General features: G+C 36.0%; 1 protein-coding gene across 5 annotated transcripts; it reads right to left on the bottom strand.

The window, feature by feature from the left end:
* Positions 1-18,884, bottom strand: znf574 (zinc finger protein 574). 5 transcript variants are annotated; one of them, XM_067448888.1, is made up of 7 exons: positions 18,821-18,884; positions 15,558-15,721; positions 10,530-11,946; positions 8,415-8,859; positions 5,143-5,237; positions 1,797-2,227; positions 1-841 (listed from the first exon to the last, which is right to left on the bottom strand). In XM_067448888.1, exons 2-7 carry the CDS (start codon positions 15,717-15,719, stop codon positions 317-319), a joined length of 3,075 nt encoding a protein of 1,024 aa, XP_067304989.1. In that variant the 5' UTR covers positions 15,720-15,721; positions 18,821-18,884; the 3' UTR covers positions 1-316. The 5 variants fall into 5 exon arrangements, with proteins under 5 accessions (XP_067304989.1, XP_067304990.1, XP_067304991.1 ...); XM_067448889.1 differs by having other exon boundaries at positions 15,558-15,724; positions 18,821-18,841; XM_067448890.1 differs by lacking the exon at positions 18,821-18,884 and adding an exon at positions 18,518-18,538.
* Between the last annotated feature and the right edge of the window lie 4,155 nt (positions 18,885-23,039).

Below are 23,039 nucleotides of genomic sequence, written 5' to 3'. Positions count from 1 at the left end.
CAAGCTCAAGCTTTTTATTAAAATTTAACACCACATATTATTATGGTCAACTTTTTGTATTAAAGGCAAATAAAAATCTCAAATGAAAAGATAAAATCAAAGCATAATTACAGTGGCAAATTTAATTACAAAAGGCTTTGTGATTTTGAAAAAGGTTTTGAAGCGTTGTCTATCTAGATCACAAAAGCAAAATATATCCTAGTCAAAGAGGCGTCTCTCACAAATCTTTTGTTATGTCTTGACCTATTGTTGATCTAGCTGAATCTGCTTTTCCAAAAAAACAAAATCATGTTAGGTTCATAGCCCCTCATCATCTTTACACAGTCTCCTCTAAAATAACCTCAATAGTGTGAGGCACATCCTGCCCTGCCACTACAGAGATGTTGGGAACATTTATAGAGGGCACAGTGATGGTGGGCATGCTAAGGTTGGGGTGAAGGAAGACCACAGAGGAGCTGCCTTCCTCTGCCACCAACATGCCCTCCTGGATCACAGGCATGGCGGACGTGGAAGAGGATGGTGAAGATGAGCCAGACTCCTGTACTAGGAGGATGGTCTGTACCGCTGATTCATCATCCAGCTGTGCAGAAGGATCCACAGGGTCGTTGGCGTGCAGGCGCATGTGTTTGTCGAGGTTGGGTCGAGAGCGGAAGGCGGTGGGACACCGAGGGCAGACGTATGGTCGTTCGCCGCTGTGCACACGGGCGTGCTCCGTTAGCCTCGCCGCTACACTGAAGCTTTTACCGCACACCCAGCATGTGAACGGCCGCTCGCCGCTATGAATGCGCTCGTGATCCTGCAGGTGCGGAAGCTGCCGGAAACGCTTCCCACAATGAGTGCACTGAAACAGATGTGAAAACGTGAGAAAATATTTGTTGATGATTTCGGCAATGATAATGTTGACAAGACAATAAATATAAGAATATATTATTTTTATTACAAAGATCTGACAAAATGATTATGACAAGAACAAATGTATGCCATAATGTTATGATAACTACAAGTTTGCAACATGGAAAGTTAAAAAAGCATAAAATAAATTGCATCTATTGTTTTAGTAGCTGAGGTTTTTGTATTTTATGTTTATAATTTTACGGATTATGTTTAAAATTCTCAAATGTTTATTCTATTTAAAAAATGTTTGAATATGAACACACTTCTTATCCCTCTTTTAAATCTTGTATGTTCACCAAGGCTACATATATTTGATCACAGAAATAGTAAAAACTGTAATATTAAGAAATATTACAATTAATATATTTAAAAATGTAATGTATTCCTGTGATGTCGAATTTTCAGCATCATTACTCCAGTCTTCAGTGTTTTCAGGATTTTCTTATGAATATAAAGTTCAATGAAAAGAATTTATTTGGAACAGAAATATTTTGTAACAATATAAAAGGTCTTTACTGTTACTGTTGATCAATTTAATGCATCCTCGCTGAATAAAACTATTCTATTTCTTTCAACAAAAATCTTTCTTACTAATGGTATGTACTTTATCAGTATATAAATATAAATATATATATATATATATATATATATATATATATATATATATATATATATATATATATATATATATATATATATATATATATAACTGATAAAGTACATACCATTAGTAAGTAAATAAAACAATGGACTAAAACTATAAAATAATTAAAGTTGAATTAAATGTTTAAATTAAAGGACTTTTTTTCTTAACAAAAACTATACAAAAGATTTAAACATGAACACTGGAACCTGCACATATTCGAGCTATTCAGGTTCTCTCTTTCCTGAAAGAAACGTACCTCAAATGGTCTTTCGTTGGTGTGCGTTCTCATGTGAACCGTGAAGGTGGACGCATAGGCAAACTCCTTCCCGCAGAACTCACAGGTGAAGCGTCGTGGGGCGTTTCTTTTGCCTAATGCGCCACAGCAGTGGGCCACGAGGTGCTCCCCTAAAGCAGTACTGGAGGCGAAGCGCCGTCTGCAGGGGGTGAGCGGGCACCGCAGGGGCGTCTGACCCGTGTGGGAGAGCCGATGCAGATCGAGACCATCCTGAGTCACACAGCGATGGCCGCACATATCGCATTCCAGTTGACCTCCCACCTTGCCTCTTCCCTGACCTTTATATTTGCGGCGGCCCGTCTCCTCCCCCGTGCAGCGCTGCAGGTGTGTGTCCAGCACTGTCTGATTCAGGAACTGAGAGCCGCAGTTAGGACATGTCTTTGGTTCTTTATCTACAAACAGAGGGATAAGACGTGTCACTAGAGTTGCGAATTTAACTGGCATAAAGCATTTACAAATAAAGCAACATTTCCATATCATGTGTTCAAGAAAACAAAATCATCGCTTTCTGGGAAACTGTTGCAAATTTTCAAAAATAAAAATGGCAAACGGGGAAGCCACTGTACTACTTTTGTCTAATATAAATAAACATTGTTTTAACTGTGCACAGATGAAACAAACAATCTTGTATCTTTTGTTCGGAGGCGAATGTTATGTGTAATTATCCCATATGATTTTGATAACAGACTTTGGCTTAGGCATTTCAGAATGACTAAAACAACACGTGAAATGCAGTGCAATGAGATTGGTCAGCGGGTTAGTCCAATCATATGATCTGTTGAGAAAAAGCCAGAATTTTTTGTTGCACATCAAGCAAGTTATTCAGTAAATGTGTTTCCATTTTAGATTATGCATGTCGTCTTAATGGATACAACAAGTGATCTGCCTCAATTGATATAAAATGCAGCTAAAGTGTTTTTTTAATTTTAAGAGTCCAGCTGTCCCAAAATATGCATAAGAATACGACTACTAACTACTGTGCAACCCTTTTCTTTTCAAGTGAACATATTTAGAAAGGGCCTATCAAATAAAGCAGCTTGACTAAGGGATGAAAGGGTGGTTTCATGGATTTCATAATAAAGTTTATCTTTATCCATGAAAAATTAGATTATTAAATTAACTATTTTATCCTAAATGGTAGCTGTGGGAATAAGTGTGTTAGATGCTTCAGGGTAAGCTGTGGCTTATCTAACAAATACTATTGAAATATGAATAATTGATATTACCTAACAATTCAACTTACCACTTTATATGAAACATTTTACCTCACTAATGCCAATGGACCTTTTTTCCTGAGAATTCAAATTTTATATGGTCATAAGTAGGGCTGGGCGATATGGCAAAAAAAAATAAAAAAAATAACAGCAACTTTCAGCCTGTCACTATCATGCAAACATGAAATATCAAACATACAGTAGCAGTTCTTTACAGGTTTTCGAATTCCATTGAGCTATTTTTCCTATTATCTTAATGTTTGGACACTTGTGTCTCACGTCTAGCAGCGTCTCACCCATGAAAAAAAAATCTAAAAAATATGTTAGCGACTTTCTGTGTTAGTTTTATTATCTCTGATTTCTCCTTGACTAGAGGACAACTCAAGTTAAAAGTGGCCAACTTAACCCACTCACATATAATGCATCATGTTTATCTACAATAAGAGAAATGGAGACCCTCTAGTCCTTGGCTTCTGGCATATCGGGGACGGACACACACACACACACACACACACACACACACACACACACACACACACACACACACACACACACACACACACACACACACACACACACACACACACACACACACACACACACACACACACACACACACAATACATCTGTGGCTTCATATCAAACAAGGAAAAACAAACACATTGTTTGTTCCTTATCTGAAAAGAGGGCCGGAGAAGAAGAGAGCAACACAAACATGAGCACACACACTAAACATTTTACATAGTACTAATCAGAGGGAGGGCGGCTGATAAACACACATTTCACAGAATGCATAGCGCACACGCAGAAATAACAGCACTTTATGGGGGTCATGGGTGATGTGATGTTTAGAAGCAGAGCATTCAAACTGCCAGGCTGTGACTCAGCTTCACTGACCTTTACAGGCGTTTAAAAGCTTCTACTAAGCAACACTGCACTCCCTTGTTTACACCTATATAAAAAAAAAACTATCTTGCTTCATTCTCTCCCCCTGCTTAGCTGAAGTGAGGAACATCTGCGGCAGAGGACTGATACATGTTAGAGGCTTTGATCAGAGGTGATAGTGATCAGCAGGTGATCTTATCAATACACACACAACCTATCCGGATCAATGTGACCTCTGACCCCATCTATTTACTGGGAGGGAATCGATGCAAGCTCATTCATTTGACAGGTCTGTCAGAGAGTTGGTGTGTGTGATCAGATACACAAACATTATCCCAGACAGAGCTGTGGAGAATGGAGAAAACTGATTGACTGAGTGAGTTTGTGAGTGTATTAGAGATGTTCATTTACTGCAATTAATATATAATATATATTGAATAACCCATTACAAAAAGTAGCTTTAGAAGCCTATATATTGTCTGTATATAAAATGATTATTACATTACTGTTTTAATAAATCTAATGCTTTAATAAAAAAATGTAACGATAAATTTGAATTTACAAAGACACAATCAAATATATATGGCTCATAAGTGGTGAATATATATATATATAAACACACAATATTGACAAACATTTTGGGACGTCTGCCTTTACATGCACATGAACTTAAATGACATGCCATTATTAATCTGTAGGGTTTTAATAAGGAGTTTGCCCACCCTTTGAAGCTAATGACAACTTCAACTTTCCTGGGGAGGCTTTCCACAAGGTTTAAGAGTGTGTTTATGGGAATTTTTGACCATTCTACTAGAAGCAAATTTGGTGCTGATGTTGGACGAGAAGGCTTGGCTCGCAGTCTCTGCTCTAATTCATCCTAAAGATGTTCTATCGTAGCCTGACAAGCCAGATCCAAATCTAAACAAACCATTGACAGGGCTCATTCCTGTCTATTCAATTTTTGTCTATTCAATGCTTATATCTGCCCCAATGATATAATGCCTTTGAAATATCTTCATTTGGAGCCTTTTCTCAGCAAATAATGATGTGTACTTAATTTAATTAATCGGTATAATGTTTAATTAATTTGATTACATTTTTAATCAAATGACCACCCTAATCCTAACGCATGAACGTAAGAAATAGTGGGTGAATGAGAGCTCGCAAGGACAAAAGGCAGAATGTGTAATTGTTTCCTGTAGGCTGACCTTGGTGGATGAGAGAGTGGAGGTCCAGCTCCTTGCGTCGTATAAATGCCTCCCCGCACACATTGCAAGGGAAGGGATGGCTGGTGTGTAGGAGTCTAGAACAGGGAAAACAGAAAAAAAGTGAATAAGAAAGGTTGCATCATGCAATCCCTGGAGCCAGTCCAGAAACAACTGCTATATGAGAAAAGTTTGCATCCACGTTTGAATTCACCCATATTTCATAAGGCACACAGTCATGCTCTCACATAAAGTTGTAATTAACATTACTGAAAAAGAATGCAGCTTCAACTTTGAGCTAAAGAAATATCATTAAACTGAGGCGTGCAGGAGAGTTGCAGCCTCTATAATGTCTTTAAGCCCAATCGCATGAGATTCAAACCACCAGGGTTCTTAATAATTATTGCTGACATCAATAATTACTGCTCATATTTACTTCTCAGTCCCATGGCAATGTCACCTTTAACCAGTGGCCTCAGTAAAATGGCCTCAGAGGGGAAAAAAAGATAATCTAATTTCTTTTAATTATTGACATTTCAATTAAGTATGCAATTTCATGAAAATTACTGACATATACTTATTAGCTGAACAGTGTATTTGCATTCTGCTCTTATTAGCCGTTACAGAGATAACGGCTTTGTTTTAATGTTTTTTACTTCTGTGCCACAGAGCATTATGAGAAATTCAGTAATGAAATCCCCTCTGTGAATAGTTTAAAATAATTAGATAAGCATTATAATCTTACATAATGTATTGTAAAAAGGCATTATGCAATTCTGGTTACAGAACTTCTTTAGAATTCAACTTCTACCAGGGTAAATAACAGCATGCTCAATTGTAGTCAATATGCCGATGACAACACAGAGCAAATAACTGCAATCATGTAAAGGAAGGAGTCCCATCGAACACTAGACCACCATTAAGGTTTTTCAGTAGAAAAAGCATTCCATCTGTTGCTTTGTTTTCATCTGTTGAGTGTTCAGCTATACAAAGAATGAAATCAAATTTTTTATTTATTCATTCAAATTATCAAATTATATACTAATTTATGGCTAAACAGAAGAAAAACAAAATACAGAACCATAACAAAAATGTATATGAAAAACTATTATTGGTGTCAAAACATTAACAACACCTTACATAGAAGAACTACTCTCATTTATAACTTAACATGATGTTTAGCAACATTTCTCCTGTTTTCTGTACTAGGAACACTCATTCTTTTAACTCACCCCTCTTCAATTTCTATATTCAATTCTCAGTTTGTAAAAGCTCAGGAAAAATGTATGTGCAATTATATATAGAAATGGTTGTGCGTGAAAATCCCAGTAACTGAGCAGATTGTGAAATACTCAGACCGGCCCGTCTGGCACCAACCATGCCGCGCTCAAAATTGCTTAAATCTCCTTTCTTTCCCATTCTGCCATTCAGTTTGAAGTTCAGGAGATTGTCTTGACCAGGACCACACTCCTAAATGCATTGAAGCAACTGCCATGTGATTGGTTGATTAGATAATTGCATTAATGAGAAATTGAACGGGTGTTCCTAATAATCCTTTAGGTAAGTGTGTGTGTGTATATATATATATATATATATATATATATATATATATATATTATATATATATATATATATATATATATATAGGTTAAATTAAGGTTAAATGTTATATATATATATATATATTATATATATATATACATAGGTTATAATTTAAATTATAGGTTAAATTAAGGTTAGGATTGAGGCAATGTTCAAATATGTACCGTATTTTATCAAATGTTAATACAGATTTTTTTGTTTAAATATTGTTAATAATTAAAACAATTGAAAATAATTGTACATATAAAAAATCCTGTGATGGCAAAGCTGAATTTTTTTTACATCAGTACTTTAGTCTTTAGTTTCACATGATCCTTCAGAAATCATTCTGATTTAGTGCTCAAGAAACGTTTCTTATTATTATCAGATGAAAACAGTTGTGCTGCTTCATATTTTTGTGAAAAGCATGTTTCCATGGGTTTTTTCCAGGATCCATTAATCAATGGAAAGTTTAAAAGAATGAAATGCATTTTTTTAAATTGAAACATAATAATGATCAGTGCAATGTGTCCAGTAAAGTATTAGCTTCTATCCAAAAAATAAAATAAAAAAAATAAAAATCTCCAGCAGCAAAAGCAAAGCTGCGTGACATACACAACAGTAAGATGCTATATGTCCAAGGTGACTGTTTAGTTCTCCTCTTCTGATTTTTGAAAAATTCACACTGACAGTCATTGCTAAATACAACACATGGGAATCAGTGAGAAAATGTCAGAGGAACTTGTTTAATTGATCACTTCTCTTAGAGACTAATCAGACCTCTTCCTGATGTTGTACGGGTTACTGATAGCGCAAGTGTTTCTGGTACAGAAAATCCTGTAGGGTCACAGACCATAACAAGGAAGGGCACGAACAGAGCTTGTTAACCAAGAGAAACATCCTGTGATTGGTCTGGTGTCATCTTTAGTTCCCACTCAAATAAATCTGACAATAAATGCTTTGTTCAGACAGGCAGCAAAAAACAAATTTCTTTGGCCTATCCGTTGCACACACACACACAAAAAACCACACACATAATCCTTTCCATGTTTACAACTGTATACATCATTTTCACTAGATGCACAAAATGCATCCATTCACGCGCCTCGCAGTTCAGCACCACAGCGAGATGTCATGAAAGACAGGAGAAGAGGCAGTTTTCTATCCTCTCTTCCCACACTGACTGACAGCTAGGTTTGAGTTGTTGTTTGAGAAAGTCTGGCATTGTGCTGATGCTTACATCATTACTATAGCAAGCCACAATGATGCACCGGATACTGACTACACTGTCTGAACAAATGGATCAGATTTCATCACTTGCTAAATGACAGTGCGGACAGTTGTTCCTGAAGAGCGAACTTGAAAACCAAATCGGATTTGTAAGCTGCAGCACCAGACAATTTAAGTTCTTGCTGACTACTTATACCTTTCCATCTCTATTTACTGTCAGATTTAATTTTCTCTGGGAACAAGCTATGGAGGAGGATGAATATATTTAAAAAACAGTTGTGTCATTCCAAACTTTTTTGACTTTCTGTCCAACACAAAATATATAGTGAAAGTATTTTAGACCCCATTCACTTTCATTGCACAGAAAACAGTTAATTCTGAAAAATGTATGATATTAAATATATTATATTTTGTTTTGATGAGCAAATAATACATTTAGATTTTTAGGTAAAACATGCACAGACCTGTGACTCTTTAGCTGGGACTCAAACTTGAAGCTGGCTGGGCACTCTGGGCAGATGTGTAGACGCCCATCGGTTGATTGTCCCCTGCCTTTGCCTCTGCCTCTGACCCTGCGTTCCTGAGGTCGCCCCTGGTGAATCAGCATGTGGCGTTTAAGTGACGTCGGCTGGAAGAAGCGCTTGTCACAGTGGGGGCAGTTGAATATGCGTGATCCTCCATGGGTCAGGTTATGACGCAGCAGGTTGGCCGGAGATGGGAAGCTCTTTTTGCAGATTTTGCAGTTGAAAAGTTTCTCGCCCGTATGCTGGAACACATGCTCACGCAGGCGGCTGCGGCGTGTAAAACCCTGCCCACAGTGAGGACACTCGTGGGGCAGGGCGGTGCGTGACCAGTCGCGGCTCAGCTTGGCGGGAGCCTCAATGGCACCGTCTACGGCTGCTGCTGCTGCTGTCGACAGAAACACTGTTAATGGATCTAATGAATCTAAACAGAAGAGTCTGTAAATGTGACATCAAATTGAATTGACGCATTTTAGGCTTAAACATTAGGAACATTGTAAAATACCATAATATACCATATCACAATCTGCCACTATCACACATCCGAACTTTGTAGTGTTTATAGCAGGTATCCGTTTCACAAATTAATAATATGTGTCTACCACTTTCATGTACACCACTTCATGTAGACACATTAGACTGATTTCTGAAGGATCATGTGACACTTAAGACTGGAGTAATGATGCAAAAAATTCTGCTTTGCCATCACAGCATTAAATTAAAAAATTCTAATATATTAAAATAGAAAATTATGATAATACTTCACAATATTACCGTTTTTTACTTTATTTTAGCAAGAAAAAAGTAGCCTTTGTGAGCATCAAAAAACGTATAGCATTTTACAGACCCCAACATTTTTGAAAGGTATTGTACCGTTACTGACATCGTACATTTAACATGTTCTTGCGAGCTGTGAATCAAAAATCAGATACATAAAGTTGGCTATACTGCAAAAACAAATCTAACGCCATGCATTCTATTCCCGTTAGTCTATTATTTTCTTTTTAAGCAGTATTTCCATTTTAAGCAACTACTTTATTTTCAATTAGCTGCTTTTACAATAGTACACAGTAAAAAAAAATTTAAATTTTGAGTTCATTGAAATTAAAAATTTGAGTTAATACAATGAGCATTTTTGAGAATCGGCAATCTCTTTATTTAAAGATTATTTAAAGATTTTGTAAGAATATTGGGTAATTGTGTGTTTTATTTGTAATGACGCAGTGAAACATGCCCAATTGTGCTAATTTCATGATTTATCACATTTTTTATGTGGTTCAGATACAATAATATTTTGAGTTTCTATTTATTAAATCAATTTCCTTCATTGTATCAACTCAAATTTTTTGTTTCAATAAACTCAAAATTAAGAAAACCTTAATTTACACCAACAATTTTTTTTTTACAGTGTATCTATAAAAAGGAATAAAATAGTTACAATTATTATCATGGTTTCTGATCAATCGCTATAAAGCAGTACAAGACAAAATAAGAAAAAAGCTACATTTGAATTCTGTAAAAATTATCCCCAACTGAAATATTACACATCTCCCAAACACCAAACTGAAAACCTCTGATTTAAGTAATTAATTTAGTAGTTCCAAAAGTAACTTTAATTATTGGGATAGTTGTTCTAAACTGTATACCTTTCTTTCTTTGGTGAAACATAAAATAATAAAGAAAGACATTTTGAGAAAAGTCTCAGTATTTTGTCCCTACAATGGAAATCAATAGTAACTAAAACGGACTGGTCATCAACGTTCTTCAAAATATAAAAAAATGTTATGTTCTGCAGAACAAAACAATTCATACAGGTTTGGAACAACATGAGAGTAAATAATGACTTATTTTTGAGTAATTAGCCTTTGAAGTATTGTTCTCTACAATTTCTCAATTATACAAAATGTACCTTCTGAGTTACTTAATGTACTCAGCTCTGACTATTTTAAGACAAGGAGTTACATTATCAGTTAGTAAAACGCTCAAACAACAGAGCATGTACGGAAATCCTACTTAGTTAGGTCTCTTTGGAATTGTGTTGTGTGCACTCAGTCTGACCTGGTTGTCTGAGGTTCACGTTGTCTCTGGGTTTCACAATAATAGCTGAAGCTGCAGAAGGGTAGAGTCTGCTTTTCACTTCAGCAGTGGGTGGATGTCCCGCAGCTGTGTTCTTATGCTCCCGGCGATGGTACAGGAACTGCGTTGTGCTCATAAACTCAGCCCCACACTCTGTGCAAGTGTGCAATGCCGCCTCCAGGCCGTGCTCGGATCTGCGGTGTGTGGCTAACTCCTGATCGCTAGTGAAAACAGATCCGCACTGATGGCAGAGGAAAGCAGATGAGAGTGCCGTTACAGGTTCCTCTACCACATTACTGTCTACCTCTGCTTGGGTCTCCTCAACCATAGCGCTCATTTCCATCTGCATGTCTCCTTGTATCTTATCAATGACCACCTCCATTCCTTCGTCATGCTTTGCTTCATCTCTCTCCTCCACCATCTTCTCCACCAAAATCTCTTGTGTACCTTCCACCACAGGTTCCTGCTCAGTCTGGAGAGCCTCAGTTCCTCTCATCCCATCACTGTCCAGCTCAACCTCCACATGTGCTACAGGGGTCTCAGTTATGGTCTGTTCCAGTGTGGTCACCTCCATTAGACTCTGGCCTTCTCCCGCTGTGGCTAAAAGCAAAAGTCCCTCGCCTGATGCCTCCAACATTGCTGTGGAAAGCTGTGGAATGGTAGGTGGTGCCTGCTTGGGTTCATCCTCCACCTCTGAGCGGTGCTGTTTGCGGTGATAGAGGAAAAGAGTGGTATTGAGGAAGCCCTCTCCGCACACCGTGCAGCGGTGTATGGCATCTTTTAAGCCATGCTGAGTCTTGCGGTGAGTCACAAGCTCTGGAACTAGACTGAAGCTTTGTCCACACTCCACACAGAGCAAGCTGGAGGGGAGTTTGACCTTCTTCTGCGCCCTCCGCCTCGTGGCGGGGCTGTTCTCATGAGCCGAGGTCTCCACTGGCACAGCTTCCTGAGTGACCGAGACCTTTGGAGGTTCCATGGGGACACTGTTGCCCTGCTGAGGGATCTCAGATTCCGCAACTCTTTCAGAAACCTCCACAAATACTTGACTAGTGCTCTTTATCTTAATATCAGCCTGTCCTCCTTCTTCTATCACCGCCATCTGTTCGTGTGCCTGCTCAGTATCCTGATATTCTTGCTGGGCAGGCTGCTGTTGGACTACTGTTTCAAGACTTTCTTCACTCTGTTCTCCTCCTGGTCCAGGTCCCGTCTCAAGGCAACAGCCCATCTTGCGGTGCTGTTGCCACAGTGACAGAGCATCAAAGAGAACCTCACAGTCAGCGCACTGGTACAGAACACGCGGAGCATCGGACTGAAAAGTTCTCTTCTGTTCTAGCAGAGAAGACAAATCAACAGCTGTCTGACTCTGGATCTGAGGAATGGACATAGCCTGCATCGCCACCTAGTGAGATGACAGAAAAAAGTAATCTGATGATGCGCAAGGACAGTTATAGAGAAAATAATAGATTGTAAATGCAATTTGGGTTAAATATCTGATGCACATTTGTTTTGATCGAATATATTAGTTGTTGTCATGAAACATTTCATGTGGTGCGACTCCTCCAAACTTCATGACACTTGTTAAAAAAATTAAATAATTTTTGACTCATTAAGATGTGTACACTTGTATACAGTGTAAGGAAACAATGTATACAACGCAAGAATCCACACATATATACATAAGTAACCTTTTTTAACACACACACACACACATATTTTTTTTTTAAGAGTACATTACACACATGCGTTTAAAACATTTTTCCTTTATCAAATCATCAATTCTAGACAATGTCTAGACTTATAAAACAAATTTACAAGTCTATATACTTAGTTTTTTCCCCCTTTATTTGCAGGTTTAAATTAGATTTCATTCCCAGCTTTTCAGTGAGGACATTATTTGCTCTCTTCTACCAGCACGTGTACAACTCCTTTAATATTTTATACGCTAAAAAGAACAAACAAGTTTTGAACTTCTCCCTGAACACAGTCACAGAAAGGAAACACACAGATGCCGAATGTAAAAACGCACTCAAGGAGTTAGCTCATGTCACACTCAATTCAAGCTAACATTCACTGTTACTAAGGGCACAGCGTGGGGGTCCATGCTACTGTCATCTGACGCAACCGGCTGCGACATCCTATTGAACTGACATGGCACAAAACTGTTTGTGTTTGCCATGCAATTTTTTTAAATAGTTTAAGCACCCACTTAAGCCATCTTGATGAGAGGGTATTAAGAGTAGTGAGCATGACTCAGAGAGACAGGGAGGTTTGGCTGAGGACATCCATAAACCGGATGGACAGATACACTTATGTTGTATCTATTTTCAGTGTGGATGTTTCAAATGAGATAAGAGCAGATGGAGAACTAAAAACAAAGTCAAAGAGACGATGACACTGTGAACGGGCAGAACAGGCTGCAGCCTCATCTGGTCCACTAGCTGATATGGAGCAGCATTATAATCTAATGCTAAAAATAAGGTGAATTTGGAGTCATCAGTGTGGCTCTTGTTTTTGGATATGCTAAAAATCAATTGTTTCTTGGGTTGTAATTCAAGTGTACTTGAGTAGGTAACAAATAAGCAGTAAAAAATGCTTTTTTTGTAAAACACCACTTTTGAAGAAAAAATGCATATTGTCATGTAGCGTGAAGTCTGATGTTTGAAAATGTAAGGGGTCACTACGTTTTTTTTAAATCTTTTACTGAAATGTGTACTGTGGTCTGATGCAAAGAATTAAGAATATAAGGGTGTCACACCAAAGAACAACAGAAATTAACATTTTTATAGTGGTTCCAAAAAAGTTAAATATTTGTACAATTCTGAGACAAAATCTTACCATGTGCACGTCATGAGCTTCAGAGTAATGTGACCTTAAATGGGTTGAATGGGGTCTTTCAACTAATTAAACTTGTCAGTGGAATTTCCTGATTTTAAATCAAGACATGGTGTCACACCAAAGGACATGGTTTTCATGGGACACTTTTAGAAATATATGGATTAAAAAAATTATTGTTATTTACTAAAACAGACACTTGTAAAATTATGCCTGAAGTATTTATTAACATGTATATGCGTTTCTTTTTATTTTATAAAACCATTTATAGAACCATGCTTGAGACAGTCAGTGAGACTATGGTGTATAGGAAAATGTTATAGTAACATTTAAAAACTTTAGGGTAAACCCGCTCAGGCTGGAAACCTGTACATTAATTTATCCTGCTTCTGTTACACATTTTCGAGAACCAATCACAGACTGCACGTTCATTATGCCTCTTGTAGTCTAATTTTTTAAAAGAACTATCCAATTGCATACACGGTCATTTGAATTATGGCCATTGATTATGCCTCTTGTGGTCTGATTGGTTGAAGGACTATCCAATTGCGTATAGTGCGATTTGAACTATGCTCGTTGATCTCCTGTGCAGTAGAAAATACAGAGCAGACTCCCCCAGACCAATGTTTAGTCTTAAAAGACTGAGCTTGGTCTGGTGATAACTAGACAAACAATTTTAAGATTTGGCTAAAAATATATTATATAAATTTGATCAATGTATATTATATCAACAGGTCCATGTAAGACAAAGAAATGTTAAACAATTTACTGCATTTTAAATGATGACATTACTAATTATACACATTTTTATCTTGTGTTATCAGTGAAAATGCATCAACAACGTCGACAACCCATATATTTATATATATATTTTAAATATATAATATAAATTATATTTATTATATTTTAATAATACGGGCTTTCGATTGATTAAAAAAAATAAGCGTGCAGGTTTCTGTAATTAAACAATTAATCACAAACATAAAAATTTGTAAGAGGAAATGTCTCTCAAAACTCATGTTTATACTTTGAAATTTGATATTTTAATTATTTGTTAAATAACATATTTTTACTTCTTCTACTTTTTTTTCAATTTCTATTGATAAAATTAGTGATTATAGCCTTCAGCATTAGGGTATAATTAAATGAAATTGCAAATTATAACAAGCTAATTATATTTAACAATTAGAAAACTATGTTGACCGGGGAGGGGACATGTTCGGTTCACTTAGATTTGTCATGCCACACAACATATTAACTTTTAAATTTACATAATTACATTTACATAAACCATTATAATAACTGTCACTTGTAAAATGTGCTTGGTAATGTGTTTGTCAATAATCTACCAGCTCTCTCTGTTTTAATGAAAGTATTAATACTTGTACCCCTAGTAAATTTATACACCTGTGTACAAACTTTAAAAATGTAACAAATTAAAAAATAAATATATTGAAATAAAATCCACAAAGACCTTGGAATAGAGAAATTGTTATAGTTATGTGGGAGGCCTCATCTATACCAATGTAACAATGAAAAAGGAAAATGTTCTCATTTGATTCACCTTTTTCTGAGTGGTGATTTGCTACTTGTTTAAAAAGCAGAAAGACAGAAAATATTTTTTTCAATTGAGACTAATGACTAGCTTGAAGAGAGCTACTCCAATCATTACAAAAACAGTCAAGCATTCATTCAAACTCGACTGTTTTTATAACAACTAGAGAAAAAAGTGCATCCACATCAGGGCGTAAAAGACAAAATCTCAAGTGCCTAATTTCCCCCCTGTAGTGAAGAGGCAAATTAGGAAGAAGAGAAAAAAACCTTTTACTTATACTTTCAGTTCACCATTCAGGATTACGGGAAGCTGCTCTTTAAATTTTCTAGTCTATTTTGGATAATTGTAGTTACGAGTTCAAGGGGTTTTAAGGGAATAAAATAGATTACATTATTCACAGGCTTTCAGGAACTGCATGTTAATGCATGCCATTTAGAGATAACACTGAGTAACATCACAAAGAAAATGTATTTTTTAATGAAAAGGAATTTGAGAAATCTATCTCATGTGACTCTTAGGAAGGAGATGACTTCCTGTGGGGGGCCGACGAGTTTTATCAGACAGATAAAGCTTCAAATTAGTTTAGGGGTGAAGTGTGTATGATGGTGGATGTGTGTTTATACCTGTGGCAGACCAGCAGCGGCGGCTGCAGCCTCTAAAGGCGTCTCATTGGGCAGGAGTTGTGGATTCTCCGCAGTGCAGGTCATCTGATGTGTAAGCACTTCCTCAAGCGTGGGAAATTCCCGGTAACAGGGAAAGCACATGTACACTGAAGACGACTCCATGGCTGCTTGAAACAAAAAATAGTATTTTTAAGTAAAACTATAATACATGTTCATATAGAGTCAAGAAATTAAAATATTTGAAGAAAGGTCAAATGTTAAAGATCTGATTCCAATAACATTGCCCTTTTGGTGCAACAGAACATTTTCAAATAATCTTACAAACATTCTTTCAAATAAAGATTTAGGACTTAATGGAATAGTTCACACAATTTTTATTATTCTGATATAATTTGCTCACCCTTAAATGTGATTCACTGATTCATAACGGTTCAAAGCTTTGTTTTGAAATCGGCCCATCACTATACAAGTTGTTATTTAGTTTTTTTTTGCACACAAAAACTATTCTCGTCTCTTCATAAAATGATTGTAGAGCCACTGTAGTGAGATGGGCTTTGTAACGACATCTTTAGTGCCTTTTATGGGTCTTGAGAGAGGAAATGACTTGTTGTCAATGAATTGTTGTCAATAAAGACCTTTCTGAGCGATCGGTTTTCAACAAAAATATCTTAATTTGTATTCCAAGATGAACGGAGGTCTTACGGGTGTCGAATGACATGAGGGTGAGTAATTAATGACAGAATTTTCATTTCTGGGTGAACTAACTCTTTAATTCCTGGTCCCCGTTGACTTGCATAATACTTTTCCCCATACTAAAGGCAATGGGGTCATCAAAATATCTACTTTTGTGTTCAGCAGAGGAAACAAACTAAAATTCAGGGGGAGTAAATGATGACAGAATTTTCATTTTTGGGTGAACTATCCTTTTAACATCAATTTCACAAAAAAATAATGTTTAATACATACTTTTTAGACAGCATTGTTGTATTCAACATTATTATATTAAGTAATTGGATTATTTCAAAACAAATTTTGACAGTCTTCATTTATTTACGAAAGGAGTAAAGTTATTTGAGCTACAATAGTAATGTTCAAATGTTTGTTGTTGGTAAGGTAGAATTTTTTTTAGTTAATTCATGAAATTAATTATTTTATTCAGCAAATGCAATAAAATTATCAAAGACAATTGCAAGGTTACTTTTTAAAATAAAAGCTGTTCTTTTGAAGTTTCTATTCAGCACAGAATATTTTATTATTATTTTTAAATAATTAAAGATTGCAACCATTTTCAAAAATAACAATAAGAGGAAATATTTTTTGAGCAAAAAATCAGTAAGAATAAAGAGAAGACTGAAGTAATGATGCTAAAAACTCAGCTTTGCATCATAGGAATAAATTAATTTTTAAATATATTCAAAAAGAAAACTTAATAAAAATGTAATGGTTCATTAATGCAACTTTTTTTATATGTGGTATTTTTATAAATTATATTTCACAAAATTACTATTTTACTGTATTTGTAATCACAAATGCAGCCTTTATGAGACATATGTTTTTTTTAATGTTTTTTCATTTTTAAATAAAATAAACCTTACTGACCCCGAAACATATAGTTGTGTAGGTCAAAAAAAACGTTGACCTCAAAACCAAATAAATAAAGACCATGTCAAGAAATCAAGTTTTTAAATAATCACAACTACTTTTAAAAAAAAACAGCAATGCTGTGTTTAAAAAAAAAAGAAGGAAAAAAAGAGATGCTTTGATGAGAGTGTATGTTTTGGGCTGATTCCGGCTACATGCTAATCATCCATGAGGTGATAGGAAGATAATTGTAGTGGAATGTTTTAAAGAAGAAAGGAGGATGAGTGTGAAATAACAGACATTCCATGGCAGATGGCAAGTAAAATGTCCTTCCAGCATGTTATCAGTGTTAACGTGAGGGGGCTGAGCGCAACATGACGTGCAAACTGTGGTAAAAACAAAGCCACACTTATTAGTTTCACTCAGCATAACTTATCAGGACAGCACAAAAGACTAAATAATTACAGCTGAAAATGTCACAGAGCACACTTAATAAATGAATCAGCCAAGTTCATCCTGACAATCATAACATACAATTTGAATATGAAACGGAAACAAAGCTGCACGCCAATGTATGAAAACACAAAATCTGTATGAGACATTATTCCTCCTTTCATTAGAAGATAACAGCCTGCCCTGTATAATTTATGTTAGTAAGGTTCACCTGGCCAATTTACTTAGTAATAATTACAGCCCAATATTGGTCAAAATATTCACACTTCTTTATTCAGTAGCTTTTGGTTCTTCAGAATGGGTCAACAATATATAAAATGCCATCAGGTAGGTCTCTAAGCAGAATATCACCTAACAATGGCAATGTGTGTTTAAAAGGAAACAATAGTATTCATTAAGTTATTTTTTATTTAATAAAATATTAATTTTAATATATCAGTTATCTAATAATGTGCTGGAATTATTATACATTTACATACAATTTAACGATAACTTATTTTTAATAAACATTGGGATTTTTCTTGAATTTTAAATTCATGATTGCCTTCAACAGGGTTCTGTCAAACGCAGATATAAAATAACGGATTCGCATCAGTCATAGAACACTAGAAAAGATCGTTCATCGTCTAAAAAACAACGGATTTTTATAATAGTCTTGAAATCAGTTGCACGATCATTATTATTCATGTATATAGCTAACATCTAAATCGGTTAATTAGCTACATAGGGTTCTCTCTTCCACCAAACTTGTGTTATACTTAGATGATCTGGATAGACAGCAGTAAGGTTAAGATCACAACACCCGACAGGCTAACTTAACAAGCTAACACCGGTTAGCCAACAGCCTCAACAAGCGGGCTCTTCTGGCCTGCTAGCTTTTAGCCTGTTAGCTTTCACTGAACAACAGTTAATATGTTAAAACATACATTTACAGGACTACTGTCATCATTGGATTATTGACCATTATTTTTTCAAAGTGCAGCCACTGTGGGTGCTCGGTCGCGCTCAAACATTGAACACAGCGCGAACGATCGAGAAGCGCCGAAGAAGGGCAGCACGCGCTTCTTCGGTGGTAGTTTGGAGGAACCCGCCCGTTAGCAAAGGGCGAATGTCTCCCCCAGTCGAGTCTCCGAGACGGCAGGTACTATTACATTACAGAAACTGCAGGTAGCCTAGCATTACTCCCAAAAATAAAACGTTGCTCCTGTGGGATAAAATAAACAACTCACCGATTATGGCCCACGCCTTTCGTATCTGTCAGAAATGTTATTTTGAACGTCTCAACAAAACGCGACGTCATTGGTCCACAGCACTTTTCAACTCCACCAATAGAATTCATCTAAAGTACAGCATACTTGTAAAAATGCGTTATCAATAACATAGAAGTTTTATGCTTACAGACTTTTCGGCTTTAGTCTAAGATTGGTGCAATCTTAGACTAAACAGACCCTTTATAAAGATTTAATTAGTAGCCTAATGTAGTATCGTTGTCTAAAGGGACTTAACAATGGTTTCCATTACAATTCTCGGATGCATCTGGCCTTTGACAATTTATACTTTCTCGGTATACAGACTCGGCCAGTGTTTGATAATTCATAATTCTGACATTTCAGATGTATGTGGTATTAAGATGAAACTATCAGATATCTTGTTATTTTGATTAGCAAATGTCCATCTGAAAGAGGTTCGTTTTTTAATCGCTGGTCTCAGAGGAACCTGACTTGAATCAATGTGTTCTTTCATAGGCTGAAGAAATTCAATTTGTATGTTAATCCCAAAATGTGCTTGCTTTATGATAGAGCGTTATTTAAAATTATTTGGAAAAACAGGACTGGATATGTAAAATTAAAAGTAGTATTAGAATTTTTACAGAGGGCAGTGCTCTTGATTTCAGTAGGCACCTTTTAATATAGGACTATATTTTTAAATCAATTGCATAAAACATTATTTAGCCTACGATAATTCTACATGGTTTTATATCCCGAATTTACGCTATTATTTGAAATGTATGACGGATTAAACTTTCTTGAGCAATATTTGCTAAATAGTTGACTAATCGTAAAGTTCATACTTCTCAACAACTTCATTCTCAGGGATTGAGTCTTCATATAGAGATGAACATTTTGTCATAAACCATTACCATTCTCATAAATTGCTTCACCTTGTAAAAACAAATCTCTAGGCTATACCTCAGCTGTTGGGCAGATCCTTTACAACTTAAAAAAAAATTGTTTTACTTGATAATAAACATGAATAAACAATATGTTTGAGTTCAAAGGCATTATAAAAAAGAAGAAGAAAAAGGGAAGAAAAACAAGAAAGGCATTGGAAGTTCTTTAAGGAGGATTTAATGTATTGCCAATTTATAGTAATTATGATCTGTTTGGAGATATATTTGTATTAATTTTGTATATGGTTTAATAAAAGTTGTTTAAATAAATCAGTAAAATGAGATTCACTTAATTTAAATACATTTTGTGATCACTATTAAAGGGTTACTTCAGCGATTGGCGTATCAGTAGAAACCCTAAAGTATATTCAAATGATTGTGCTTTCCCCCCTCATATCCACCTGAGACAAGAGATTTATGCATTTTATTTCTGGAAAAATTCCTCCTATGATGCAAATTGACGATATTGTGTGGCCAATGCTTTGGCCAAATGCTAAAGACTACAGCCAGCAGAGGGAGCCATTTCCTCATGTTTTGAACCTGTGCATGGGGGATGGGAGATTACACTCAGAGCTCAGCTGGCAGCTGCAGTCACTCATTTAAACCGAGCTATGGTGAGCAATATAAGTCTTTTAACTTCTCAAATTAATTTCTATGAAAGTTAAGCTTGCAAAGGTATGAACTGAAATGCGCCAGCCTGAACTCGCGTTGTGAATGTATGCTGCGAGTGTAGTCGCGATTACCTCAGCTCTAATCACGAGAGCTCAGCTCATTTATCTCACTCCTGCAGTTAGTGCTCAGTGCTATGATACTCGCGCGGTGACTCACTCATTATATTGAACAGACACGTTCAGTTTTTAATTGTAGTGTCTTCTCCAACTCAGTCACAGTAATGCATACCTGTCAAGTATCCCGTTTTGGCCGGGAAAGTCCCGTATTTTACCCTTCTTTCCCGCCGTCCTCCCGTATTCGTATTTTTCCGTAAATCTCCCGTATTTTAACCTGCTTTATTAAAAATAATAATACCGGAGTAAAAAAACAAAAAAACATTTCCAATCTGAGCTCTGTAACTAGCCTCGCGATAACTGCCATCTGCAGTAGCCTACAGGTGGCCGTTGTCGCGAGGTTATAGTGTGTGAGGTCAGATGACGACGAGTGACAACGCGGGGAAAAACAAAACAGACGGATGATGGACGTAACTAACGATAGAGATGGAAGGCACTCCTGCCAACAAACCCAAACCCTGTGTAAATACCGTGATCAATGGGACAGCGAATTTAATTTTCTGAAGAGGAGCAGATGGAGGACAGTCACGCGTTTTGTAAGTTTTGTAACTGACTTCATGTGCGACAGGGGAAGATCTTTTAAAGTGACAGCATTCACTTATAATGACAATATAAAGAACAGAAGTAATTGCTCACTAAATATGCTCTGTTCTTGAGTAAATAACTTCAGTACCTTTAAGAAGGATTAATCTATATATAATTCTTAACTTATGCAGTACAACTACAATTTCTGTATATTTCCCACTTAAGGGAAATATACATTTCCCTTAAGTTCTGATAAGTTGTTATACATGTAGGAAGAGCACAGGTACAAATAAAATGTATTATTATTATTATGGGTTTATGTGAGGATTTAACCCCCCCCCCCCCCCCCCCCCCCCAAACTATCCCGGATTTTGATACCCAAAAGTTGACAGGTATGCAGTAATCCAGTAGTTGGCTTTGGGAATGGCCTCACAGGGCAGTGAAGCATTCTGGGAATTGTAGTCTTTCATCCCCATGAGACAGAAATACATTTTCTGTCTTTTCTCAGTCTAGAAGGCACCAAATACAAAAATAATTTCACATTTCTACTACATTAATGACCCAGTTTAAATACAGATTCATCTTCCCAGTGCTGAAGTACCCCATTAAGTCTTTTAAAGGCTTATAGCCAATTGAAGAGGTTTTGGGGGTTCAACAAAATGACATTTACATTTTACATTTAATAATTTAGCAGATGCTTTTATCCAAAGCGACTTACAAAAGAAGAGAGGAATAGAAGCAACTAAACAAACAAGGGCAACAGCATGCAAGTGCTGTAAGGAAGTCTCAGTTCATCGAACAGTATACACAAACATTTTTTTTAAAATAAAACAAACAAACAGAAAATTGAATTGGATAGTTAAGTGCTAGTCTTTATTAAAGCTTATATTCACAGGTGGTTTATAGAATCAAATGTTGTAATGACTGTTGCTCACAATATTGCTCAAAATGTGGAATTAAGGATTAACTGCAAATGTAATAGACAAAATACAGTGAAAATCCAGAACATATTTATGGCCTTGGAAAATGAGGATTATAAGGTCATATCAACACAAACAACATTAACCTTTGTTTGTTTTTTGCATAATTTAATCTCACACCTCTACCCTTTAATCTAAAGTCATTTACAAACCTTAATACCTAATCAGCGTACGACTAGAGGACAACCAAGACTTCCAAGACCTCCTGATTGGCTTTTGTTTTCAGTGCAGTGATCAGTTTAAACACTAGCTGGGCTTAATTGAAAATCTACTCAGAAATGAACATCTGATGCCAGTATTCTTTGAATGCCAGGCAATGCAAATGTCCAATCATACAAATGCAATATGCAAAAAGGCATTTCAAAATCATGACCCTCAGCTTAAGATATGAGTCAACAGGAAAATAAAGCAATTGACTTTTGAAGAATGTTCAGATATGAGATGAGGACCCACATGGTAATCATTCGGGCATCAAAAATATTGGGTGTCTTCAACTCTAATGAGCTCTAGACAGCAGTTTAGTTATCATCTCCATTTAACAAACAACTAAAAAAGGTTATTTCTATTCACAATGTTATGATTCGTACCTAACCTTTAAGCCTACACCGAATCAAATTGAACACAACTATTAATGTCAATAACAAAAAAGAGGTATTTTTTTTTATGGCTTAATAAAACAAAAACAAAATGTTTTCCTGTTAAGTTTAAATTAAAATGCCACAATTTAATTGCGTTCAATCAACATAAGTTTACTTAATTGTGTTAAAAATACAGGGATATTTTTTGTTGACATTAAACTGTGCAGTAAATCTGTAGTTCCCAGCATGCTTTGCAAGGGAACGCATTAGGAGAGTAATTTTAGTGATTAAAATGTTTTGGTTTTTTTTCAGTAAAGGGAAAGATATTTTTACTTAATATTCGTGTTTAATGTTCAGTTATGTTGGAGATTTAGAGGAGTTTCTGTAATGTTTTTGAATTCTGTGGTTAC

Source organism: Pseudorasbora parva, chromosome 7 (assembly GCF_024679245.1).
Source record: "Pseudorasbora parva isolate DD20220531a chromosome 7, ASM2467924v1, whole genome shotgun sequence".
Lineage (NCBI taxonomy): Eukaryota > Metazoa > Chordata > Actinopteri > Cypriniformes > Gobionidae > Pseudorasbora > Pseudorasbora parva.
This window is presented reverse-complemented; position numbering and strand designations above follow the sequence as displayed.